Source organism: Engraulis encrasicolus, chromosome 3 (genome assembly GCF_034702125.1).
Source record: "Engraulis encrasicolus isolate BLACKSEA-1 chromosome 3, IST_EnEncr_1.0, whole genome shotgun sequence".
NCBI classification, from domain to species: Eukaryota; Metazoa; Chordata; class Actinopteri; order Clupeiformes; family Engraulidae; genus Engraulis; species Engraulis encrasicolus.
This window is the reverse complement of record NC_085859.1, coordinates 8,452,502-8,465,047: the sequence shown is the minus strand read 5'-3', so window position 1 is coordinate 8,465,047 and position 12,546 is coordinate 8,452,502. Positions and strand designations below refer to the sequence as shown.

The 12,546-nt window shown below is 43.6% G+C and overlaps 1 protein-coding gene across 1 annotated transcript in view; it reads right to left on the bottom strand.

The window, feature by feature from the left end:
- Window positions 1-1,456, bottom strand: part of LOC134446509 (LIM/homeobox protein Lhx2-like) — a 7,008-nt gene extending 5,552 nt beyond the window's left edge. Inside the window, exon 1 of the mRNA XM_063195875.1 lies at window positions 1,312-1,456. Within this exon, the coding sequence (XP_063051945.1) occupies window positions 1,312-1,456 (145 nt within the window). The remainder of the gene's footprint in view (window positions 1-1,311) is intronic.
- Between the last annotated feature and the right edge of the window lie 11,090 nt (window positions 1,457-12,546).

The following is a 12,546-nucleotide window of genomic DNA, read 5'->3' as shown; positions in this document are numbered from 1 at the left end:
CTGCCAGTTTGCATCAGTGTAGGCCTACTACAGGTTCTGTTCTGGGTCCCCTCCTCTTCATCACCTAGGCTACCTCCTTCCCCTTGGTAATATCTTCCGCAAATTCAACATTAATTTCCATTGCTATGCTGATGACACCCAGCTCTATTTATCTGGCAAACCCTCTGACACTCTCCCTCCCCCCTCCCTCACCACCTGTCTTTCTGAAATCAAATCCTGGTTCACCTCGAATTTTTTGAAACTGAATTCTAACAAAACTGAAGTCCTACTTATAGGCACCAAATCCACCTTATCCAAAGCAAATAGTTTCTCCACCTACGCAACATTAACCGTCTCCGCCCCTCTCTCACCTCCCATTCTACCTCCATCCTTGTACACAGTCTTGTCACCTCTCGCATTGATTACTGTAATTCTCTCCTCTTTGGTCTCCCTCAAAAATCTCTCCACAAGCTCCAACTGGTCCAGAACTCAGCTGCCCGCATCATAACTAAAACCCCTTCCTGTCACCATATTACCCCTGCACTCCAACATCTCCACTGGCTCCCTATCAAATTTAGAATTCACTTTAAAATACTTCTCCACACCTTCAAGGCTATCCACAATCTTGCCCCTCCTTATTTATCTAATCTTATTCACATTGCTATTCCCTCCCGCCCCCTCCGTTACTCTTCCTCCATTCTCCTCTCTGTCCCTTCTGCCCGTCTCAGCACCATGGGGAACAGAGCTTTCAGTTGCTCTGCTCCTCAGCTGTGGAATGCGCTTCCCCCTGACATCCGCAATATTGAGTCTTTACCCCTGTTCAAATCCAGACTTAAAACTCATCTATTTCAGTTAGCCTATTCTTTATGATTCTTTAACTCTATTTTGTTTTATTTTATTTTTTATTTATTTTCTATATATTTATTTTTTGTTTACAATCTGTTTATCTGTCTTGTTTTATTTTGCCTCTCTCTGTACAGTGTCCTTGAGTTTTTTGAAAGGCGCTTTTAAATAAAATGCATTATTATTATTATTATTATTACTACATAGAGCCTATACAGTGTTAACATGCAATGCTAATATTTAGGCTACATTAGGCCTAATTATCTTTCATGAATTATAGGCCTATATCCACATCCATGATACATACCATTCTAATATAATGTAATATCTAATATGTCTTTACAGGTTTTACTATTATTGTTACAAATAATAACAAAAAAATAAGACGTAACACTGAACATTTACAAAGAATATGGTTCAATGATACAGAATAGAGGTTGGTGATATGGTTTAAATAGTGCAACACTGTCAGTCATGCAGATAGGCTACGGTTCATCTTAGTTTGTATTATCTCTAACGAGGGTCCTGCGTTCACATCAGCGGACACCAGGTCTTTCCTGCACAGATGGGGCGTGCACCACCGCCTCTCTTCCGTGACCGTCCCCCACAGCGACTGCCGTGCTGAGATCGGCATGAAGACTATGAAGCGACTCATTACAGACAACACGGACCCAAAGGGGGAACTTCACACTGAGTGCGTTACAATATGCAACCTTGCCTCCTCCACTTGTGCTTGTTTCCTCCTACCAGGAAGTAATATCAAGTCAAGTCAAGTCAAGTCAAGTTTATTGTCAATTTCTTTACATGCACTGGTCCCATGCAGACATAGACTAATCTAGGTAAGGACATAGACAATATAGACATAGACAGTACTCATACATGGACATAAGACAGTATGGACGTAGACATTGCTCATACAGACATTTAAAGTGCAAGACTGGACAACAGAAGACTTGTAGAGAACATACATTAAGAGGAGGTATTTTGTTGTGCTTTTTCTAAAAGTCCTTTATAGCGTTCTGACATAGTAATAGTAGCATTTGAAGAAAATAAATAATTAAAAAAGGTTTATTAAATACACCAGCAGCAGTATGTGTGTGTGTGTGTGTTTGTATGTGTTTTGTGTGCGTGTGTGTGTGTGTGTGTGTGTGTGTGTGTGTGTGTGTGTGTGTGTGTGTGTGTGTGTGTTTAGTGCAGGTAGAAAGTGCGGTGTGCGTCTGTGTGTGTGTCTGTGTACAAAGCGGATTCCAAAAAAGTTGGGACACTTTGTATTTTGTGAATAAAATCAAAATGCTGGCATTTTCAAAACATTCAATATGTTAATAAGGTAGAGCATTATGTACAGACAACATATCAGTTGTTCAAGTCAAGCAGAAATATTGTTTTGAGGTAATTATGTCATCATTTAAAATTTCACCCTTGCAACAAATCCCAAAAAAGCTGGGACGGGGCCAATAAAATGCTTTTTATATTGGATAAGACTAAACACAACACAAGGGATGACACTGAACAGTTAAATACTTTGACTGATAGCATCATTTTATTAAAAAAATAGGAATTTTGATGTGTGAGACATGATTTCAGCAGCTCAACTGATAGGTGTGTTCTTCAACTTGTTTACATTCTTGTTATGCTTAATATGTGGCATATCCTGTCTGCAAGAAAACTATTTTGTGACCCGTTTACTCATATGATGGAACCACACTGTTGGAACATAGTAGAGATTGAAATTTGCCACCATTATGGGGCAATATCTAAAGGAGGTGCTCCAAAACATAATGCCTTGGTTGCTATGTATGCTGTTTAAAGTCTGTATATATTATTCAGCATTTATTTTAATGCTCTACATGAGTAAGAAGACCATAACCAAGGCACCTCTGCACCCCCTTACCATCATTAAGCTGTATTTCAGACTGACCACTAAATCAAGCTGAAGTATTCATTTTCTATATAACCTGGAGGGTGCATGACTCCATGATTTAAAAAAAAAGGATGAAATATTTTCCATTCTGTAATCATAGGACAGTTTCACATGTCTCTTAGGTCCATCTAGAATAAGCTTTGTCGCATGCAACACTGTTTAATGTCTGCATCATGTGCATTTATCAAGTGTTGTGTTTATGGTCATTTTTTAGAGAGCTGTCATTGTTGAAGTGCCATAGTTTGTTTGTTGTCGACGAATATGTCATGATCTCATAACTCATGCAATGATTACACAGAGCTCTATATTACAGAAATTGGCCTTATATGCCTGCAATTTTGATAACTCAATCTTTTTGTGTAATAGATAAGTAATTAGTCCCTCAAAATCTTCACTACTGAGTGCCACAGCCTCTCTGTGATGGTATTTTATTTGTGCATTCATGCTGGCAGTCAATATAGTTCCTTTTAAAATATTCTTCCCAGTGTTATTTTTAGAATTATCCCACTATTACAACATGTTTTGGCCCTGTCCCAACTTTTTTGGGATTTGTTGCTAGGGTCAAATTTTAAATGATGACATAATTACCTCAAAACAATATTTCTGCTTGGCTTTAACAACTGATATGTTGTCTGTACATAATGTTCTACCTTATTAACATATGAAATGTTTTGAAATTGCCAGCATTTCGATTTTATTCACAAAATACAAAGTGTCCCAACTTTTTTGGATTCCGCTTGTACCTGTGTATGTGTGTGTGTGTGTGTGTGTGTGTGTGTGTGTGTGTGTGTGTGTGTGTGTGTGTGTGTGTGTGTGTGTGTGTGTGTGTGTGTGTGTGTGTGTGTGTGTGTGTGTGTGTGAGTATGAGTTGTGTGTCAGTGTGTGTGTGTGTTTGGGTTTAGTGCAGAAAGTGCGGTGTGCTTGTGTGTATGTGTGTGTGTGTGTGTGTGTGTGTGTGTGTGTGTGTGTGTGTGTGTGTGTGTGTGTGTGTGTGTGTGTGTGTGTGTGTGTGTGTGTGTGTGTGTGTGTGTGTGTGTGTGTGTGTGTGTGTGTGTGTGTGCATGTGTATGTTTTGAGTTAGTGCAGGTTGAAAGTTCAGTCACAGATGTAGTAGTGCAGGTGGAATGTTCAGTCGCAGATATGGTGGTGGGGATGAGGGGGGGAGCGTTGTCAGTGGCCTGGCTGGCTAGAGGCTGACAGTGAAGGGAGAGTGGGTTGAGTGTTCAGTATCTTGATTGCTTGATGCATCGTGCTGCTTGCAAGCCTGGTGGTACGGGAACGGAGGCGCCTGTACCTCTTTCCAGAGGGCAGGAGGCTGAACAGTTTGTGTGCAGGGTGGCTTGTGTCTTTGATGATCATCAGTGCTTTCCGGGTGAGGCGTGCGGTGTAAATGTCCTGCAGGGAGGGGAGTGGTACTCCAATGATCTTCTTCGCTGTGTTCACAACACGCTGGAGTGTCTTCCTGTTTTTCTCCGTGCAGCTTCCTCCCCACACTGTGATGCAGCTTGACACGACGCTCTCTATGGTTCCTCTGTAGAATGTTGTCATGATGGAGGGTGTAGCACTTGCCTTCTTTAGTTTGCGCAAGAAGTAGAGACGCTGATGGGCCTTCTTCGCCAGTGATGTAGTGTTGGTGGTCCAAGAGAGGTCGTCGCTGATGTGCACTCCAAGGAACTTGGTGCTGCTCACTCTCTCCACAGCATCACCGTCGATGGTCAGTGGTGGCAGTTGTTTTTGGACCCTCTGAAAGTTGACGACAATCTCCTTGGTCTTGTTGACATTCAGCAGGAGGTTGTTGTCTTTGCACCATCTGGCCAGCAGGTCTACTTCTTCTCTGTAGTGGGTCTCATCGCCCTTAGTGATGAGGCCCACCAGTGTTGTATCATCCGCAAACTTCACTAGATGGTTAGTGCTGTGGGTCGTTGTCATGATGACATCATTGACAGCAGCATTATATTTCAATATCTTGCAAAAGCTGAAATGTAAACTCTTTTTCTCATTTACAATTGGTATGGTGAATGAAAAACAGTCCCTCAAAAGTTGTTGTGGCTAGGCTGACAGCTAGGAAACTTTATCAAATTCTCCACGGAGGAGGGGCCAGGAGGCGGTGCGAGGAAACAAGCACAAGTGGAGGAGGCAAGGTCGCATATTGTAACGCACTCACTGACTCTGTGCAGAGGGCGATACTGCACTATCGCAACACGCCCGACCCTGGCACGAAGATCTCCCCTGCGATGTGTCTCTTCACATGGCCTTTAGGGGACTTCATCGCTGTCCCCTTCAGCAGGTACAGGCCCCATGCAACACACACACACATACATGCGGTCACACAAATGCACGCATACATGCACACACACATGCACACACACATGCACACACGCATGCACACACGCATGTACAGCATACAAATGCGCAAAATACATACACACATGCCATAATGGCGTGAGATTCTGACGACAAGAGAGGAGGCCCTCCGCAAACGCCACATCCGCACAGCTGAAAATTGGGCGGAGCACACCAAGCGCCTCCCACCCCTGACATCAGACGGGACTCCACCCCAACAAGTGGGACAGGACGGGCCGTGTCGTTTAGGTGCGCCAGGATGATCAGTGCTTGGTCAAGATTGATGGGTCAGGCAGGGCTCCCTTCGTAACCGGAGATTCCTAAGGAAGTTCCTCCCTGTTTTATGCCTACGATACCAGCCAGGGTTTCTGTGGGTTTTTTTTATTATTGCTTGTAGATACCAGTCAGTGTGTGTGTGTGTGTGTGTGTGTGTGCGCGCGTGTGTATGTGTGTGTGTTATACTTGTGACATTCCCCCTGAACTGCATGTGAGCTTACGTTGATGTTGTAGGTCAAATTTATCAATCCCATACAAAATTGCAGAGACACATTGTATTATTACCCTAATTCAGGGATGTCAAACTCGGGCCAAATTTGGCCCGTGGAGCCATTTTATTCGGCCCGCGAGATCATTTCAAATATGTATTACAGTTGGCCCACATACACCATTAATGTATAGCGTAACACAACTTGCATATGAAATGTGCTGTCTCACAGGATGTGCAGACACATTTGAGCAGACAGATATGATGGGAAAGAATGTATGTGAAATTTAACTGAGTATGAAGTGCATGCATGCACAATTTTGGTCCATTTTTTAAAATAACTGTTGAGTTCGGCCGGCTGTGTCCAACGCTGTGTACTGTACAGTCAGAGACTCATGTTTCAACTGCACCATAATTGGTCCTTGCAAGGTAGACACACCTTGGAAGCCTCATGGAAGTTGCCTGGTATGCAAATAGAAAACTTAATGAAGTGAGTAAAAAGAACACATTTCAATAGTACTGCTGCCAGACTTTAACTCCCTATGCCTGCGATTATGAGACACAATTTGAACTGGAGAGACACAGCATGAAGCCATCAAATCAACATCCCCAATTCCACATCTGACCGATGGTGACCCAGCTCATAATGGCCTTGCCTATGACATGATGTTACTGTCCCTTTAAGATGGAGCATGGCGTTATCTAGGCCCCAATAAACATTTTAAAACAGCTTGCTTCAGGAAGACAAAGTTCATTCTGCAACAGGTATCAACAAGCTCAGGTGTGTTCTTATCGACAAGCTCAAGTGGATTATGTGGTGACACGAAGGTCGAGGTAGGTGCAGTTATTTGTCTTCTAGAAAATTGTGAAATACCGTATTAGCCCGAATATAAGACGATCCTGATTATAAGACGACCCCCCATTTTCAGGCTCATGTTTTGGGGAAAAAAGTTTTTTGAAGACTTAATTTTGTTTCACATTGGAAACTTTTCTCAAAATGCAGTTTTTAATTTGTTGGAAAATCTGAGGCTTTTTACAAAGAACAAATTTCACAATATCATTTTCATGGAATTTCCATGATATAAGACCACAGATGGTTACTCATATCCTTCTCCTTTATTTACTCACTTCACCTGTCACGCGCCAGCCGCCTGCCTGGGTCCGCCTGCCTGCGTGCCTGTCACGCTACAGCCGCCTGCCTGGGCCCGCCTGTTTAAAGTGCGACGCAACATAGCCTACACTCAGAGCATTAGTCTGCGCCAGCCAGGCAACCAGTCCAGTAGAGATAGGCAATCTATTGTGCAATGCACAGATTTTGCGAAATGCTTAGTTGACAGCAATAGCTAACCAGCAGCCGTCTCGCCAAATCGCCGTTCATTTTATGCATCCAAAGTTTTCCGTTGGACTAGGCCTATAGAAACCGAATGTGACCAAAGGCAGATTGACGCATTGCACTTGAAACCCATGCGCTGCCTATCAGGACCACGTTGACATTAAAAGTCCGATTGATATTCATTTCGTACCAAGGGTAAAACTCCTAGTGATTTTATATGAACAAGACAATCTCTTGCCTTAACCATTATTCTGTGTTGTTGTTGCATCGTTGCGAGGCATATCGTCAAAGGCACCGCTTTCTCGGGTACACACAGATGACTGAAGATTGATTGGCTGATAACAGCATCCCAAACTTAGCCTACAGGTTGTTCGTCAAATCACCCTTCATTTCTTTAGTTTCTAGTGGTGTTGTCGGCTGACCAGAGAGAACGACCAAAGCTTTCATGATGAGACTGTAAAACCAAACACAAATAAAAGCAGAGCAACGGGCCGCGATTGACTTGTGTTTTTCCCCTTGCACTGTCGTCCGCATCGCGTTGACATTGACAGTTGATAGACGTGCGGTGCAACAGTCATAACGAAACAAGCATCTGCAAATTTGATATGGACAAAACAATCTAGCGCGCGGAAATAAGACGACCCCCCTTTTTAGAGTACTATTTTTAGAACAAAAACCACGTCTTATATTCGGGCCAATACGGTAGATTCAGAATGTAATTGGAAATTATAGTAGAATTCAATGATACACCTGGCACTTCACCAATCAAAAGCAAAATGAATCACTTACACATTTCATTTGACATCAGGGGCGTCAGCTGACCGAATAGTATACAGAGGCACAGTCGGGCACCGAGAGATAATGTGAGCGTAGTTATTAATTCAATACCCAGGCACTTGCCCCCGTGAAATAGGTCTGGTGACTCCCCTGTTTGGCATATTGTGAAGGCAGATTTCACATGGTAGCATCTGGAAGATTGTTTGTTGGTTTATGGTCTATTGTTTGTCTTGATACGATGTAGTAGTTTACCTGCAGTGAATACCTTCTTCATGTTTCTATATCTACACATTGCCCTGGTCCTAAGCTATAACTGTACTGAGTGGAGTCCATAGGCAGGGCTGAACCAATGGCTGTCCTTCAAATGACTTCTGTACATACTCGGCAAAATAATGAGTCATTCTTCTTTCAATGTGTATACTTCACTACTGTATTTAGGCTATATTTTAGAGGTATTCATACTTGGAGTTTCTGTTTAACTGTTTTTGTGTAGTTTTACTCCTTTTAACTACTATTTTTATACTCATTTTAAATAGTTAATCGTTACCAATTAGTTACTCGTCACATTGCTTTGCACACCGTTTGATCTGCTGGTGGATCAGTCAGTCACAACCAGAAAAGTTTAATTATCTGGTTTTTTTGGCGGAGGCAACAGAGCTGACAGAACCAACAGGCCCACAATGCATTTGGGGTCCGCCCCATGCAGGTCTTGCCAGTATGAATTAAGGGGTAATGGGGTCTGCTGGAAGGTGCCAGTATGAATTAAGGGGTAATGGGATCTGTCAACAGGTGCCTGTGTGAACTGCCCTGGATAGTGCTGTTGAAGGTTGAGTAATCATTAACTGTGTATCCAGACAAAACTACGCTCATGAAATCCTCACTCATCCCCACACACACACACACACACCAGTAGTGTAGTCTATGTAGAACGCAGGAATACGGAGTATACCCACTTCTACATTTTAGGGGCTTCAGTATACTGTACCCACTTAAAATTGATTGATCCACTGTTTAGTATAGCATAAATATATACAGTATACCCACTTCAAAAAATGCTTCAATATACAGTATACCCACTTCAAAAAAGTAGACTACACCGCTGCACACACAAACACACACACACACACACACACACACACACACACAGGCATACAGGCACACACAGACACAGACACAGACACAGACACAGACACACACACACACACACACACACACACACACACACACACACACACACACACACACACACACACACACACACACACACACACACACACACACACACACACACACACAGCTGCAGTTGGCCATACGTATGCTATACGAGAGTAATAGTAATTAAGCACACGTGTCTTTAATAGCTAAATCAAGTCAAGTCGGCTTTATTGTCAATTTCGTTACATGAACTGGTCATACAAGGAATTGAAATTACGCGTACGTTTCTTACTTTCTCATTGCAGTTGCAGACATAGGCACACTTTAGGTGTAGACATAGACAGCACAGATATAGACAGTACACACACAGTACAGAGCCCTTACAATACCCATGCAGACATTTAATGTGCAAGACTGGACAAACAGTTAAGTATCCCAAAAAGTGTCAAGGAGTGTCAGAAGTCACTCACTGGCTGTATCTCAAAGTCAAGGATCCTATCCTTGCTAGGACGTGAACAGCCAAGTGATTGGATAGCAAGTGATTGTATACTCTTTGGTGAACTCCGCAGAGTGTCCAATCACTGGGCACTTCATGTCATAACAAGAGCAGGATCCGTGACTTTGAGATACAGTCAACATGCATAGTCCAAGAGAACAAAGCCAGGGTCAAGTATGCATTGAAAGAAGACGTGGATCACAAGTTACACACGTTACACACTGAGTGGCCTCGCTCCACCTCTCCACAAACACACACACACACACACACACACACACACACACACACACACACACACACACACACACACACACACACACACACACACACACACACACACACACACACACACACACACACACACACACACAGGGCCAGCGCTAGGCATAGGCACGCCAGGCGGTTGCCTAGGGCGCCAAATGTCTTGCAAAAATGTCCCACAGAGTTGAATGTCAAATTTAAAAAAAGTCTTTACATTTTACACATCGATAATGATCATGCATGGACTCAGATGTATGGTGCTATGTTTACAGATGACAATTTCTAAATGCAAAAAAACATGAAGGGGTTGCTTGTAAGGCACCAAGTCGACTATAACCGGCCCTACACACACACTAGCACACCAGCACGCACGCACGCACGCACACACACACACACACACTTGGGCATACAAAGGGTGATTGTCCTGTATGGCTGTATTGGAGAATAACTCAGTACAATAAAATCGCAGAGTGTAGATAACTAGCACATAAAAGTTGTTGCTAATAGCTGGGGGTGGAGGTGGAGTCCGGGTGGAAGCACGGGTGGAGGGGGGAACCCTGATGGAATTTTAATGTCATGCAGTTTCACATTAAATATAAAATGTTTTGTACAGAGATGTTAGAAATTACATTTGCAAAACAATTCAGTTATATGTTCAGGGGACCTAGTGAGAGTTGGGTCTGTTGTGAAAGTGACCTCCTTCAATATAGGCCTAAAGTGCAGCCAGGGGAAATGCTAGTTTGTGTACATAGTACGGCCCTTGGAGGACTTCATAACATTTGAAGTGGCCCTAGAATGAAAACAGTTCCCCACCCCTGCTGTAGAGGGATCAGTTGGGGTTCCATTAGAGATGAGGTAGTGGAGGTGGGGGGCGGGTTAGGATGGGGGACAGGGATGGGGGGCGGGTTGGGGTTAGGGACAGGGTGGGGGGATAGGTTGAGGTTAGGGTTAGGGACAGGGTCAGGGGAGGTTAGGGTTATGGACGGGGTGGGGGGATAGGTTGAGGTTAGGGTTAGGGACAGGGTGGGGGGATAGGTTGAGGTTAGGGTTAGGGACAGGGTGGGGGGATAGGTTGAGGTTAGGGTTAGGGACAGGGTCAGGGGATAGGTTGAGGTTAGGGTTAGGGTCAGGGTTGTGAATTAATCTGTGATGCAAGCAGGTAGTGGTTGACCTGTGGTGGGTGTTGGTGTGTGGTTGCTGTCTCTTGGTGTGTGGTGATGTACGGTGTATGGTGGTGTGTGTTGTGTGATGGTTTGTGGTGTGTGTTGTGTGTGTGTGTGCGTCTGATGTGTCTGTATGCGAGTGGGTGGGAGCAAGTGTAGAGAGTGTTTGCGTTCCGATATGCGACCTTGCATCCTCCACTTGTGCTTGTTTCCTCGTACCAGGAAGTAATATGTCATGATGACATCACTGACAACAGCATTATATTTCAATATAGTACAATTTCAATATTGTAATGACATTTTCTCATATGCAATTGGAATGGTAAATGAAGAATAGTCCCCATTAAATTGTTTTGCCTTGGCTGAAAGCTGGGAAACTTCATTGTGTTCTCCACGGAGGAGGGGCCAGGAGGTAGGGCAAGGCCACAAGCACAAGTGGAGGACACAAGGTTGCATATTGGAATGCACCCAGTGTGTCAGTTTTGATGGAGGAAACGTTTTGAATAGTGGCGTCAGTGTAGGAATAGAGTTGAAGTGGCTGCATTAACATCTGAGGTGTAGGTACACATGCAGCGGAATCTGATCAATTGTGATTTAATGATTCCTCTAAATGTGTGTTTTGGGTAGTAGCTTGTTTAGTGTAGAAGTGCGTGTAAGTCAGTGGGTTTGAAGTAAACTTTGGTGTGCAAAGCTTTATGTGTTGGAGATATAGAGGTGAGGAAGACAGTGGTGTCTGGGAGCTTTATGTGTTGGCGATATAGGGGTGCAGAAGACAGTGGTGTCTGGGAGCTTTATGTGTTGGAGACATAGGGGTGAGGAAGACAGTGGTGTCTGGGAGCTTTATGTGTTGGAGATATAGGGGTGAGGAAGACAGTGGTGTTTGGGAAATTCACTGTCTGGGAGTGAGTGGTGGCTTTGAGTTTTATGGATGGGTGGTGTGAGTTAAGAATGTCCAGACAATTATCAATGAGATGGAGGGGGGGGGGGGTAACAATAACAAAAAGCAACAGTTTGATAAAGTGTGGAATCACTTACAGTATATGAAGCAAGTGGCAAGTAAGGCGGGGTCTGAGAGCATCTGAGTGGAAGTGTATGCGTGTGTGTGTGTGTGTGTGTGTGTGTGTGTGTGTGTGTGTGTGTGTGTGTGTGTGTGTGTGTGTGTGTGTGTGTGTGTGTGTGTGTGTGTGTGTGTGTGTGTGTGTGTGTGTGTGTGTGTGTGTGTGTGTGTGTGTGTGTTTGTGTATTACAGTGCTCCTCTTATTTTTGGTCTCTGTTCCCACAGAGTCATGTCACAGAGACCAGACTCATCTGCACAGAGCTCTGTGTCCTTAAAAAGTGACAGATCAAAAGATGGAAAACATCCAAACTTCAGAGAGGAAGACGTGCCACCTGAGCAAAGGTATGTACACTTACCTCACAGTCTTCAGTCATTAATATTCTTTATTAATAGCTAGTATAGTGACTGTTCCGGCCATTACAATACTTTATTTATATATATTATAGCCTATTGATAGTTTGTGTGTGCATGTTTGTGTGTGTGCATGTTTGTGAATATGTGTGGTACATTGCACCTCTTATGTTGGTCTCTGTTCCCACAGAGTCATGTCACAGAGACCAGAGTCACCTGCACAGAGCTCTGTGTCCATGAAAAGTGACTGGTCAAAAGGAGGCGGTCATCCAAACTTCAGAGAGGAAGACACGTCACCTGACCAAAGGTATGTTAAGCCCCTCTTGCCATATTTTGACCAACATTAATGTCCTTTATTGATAGATATTCTTTGTATTGACAGT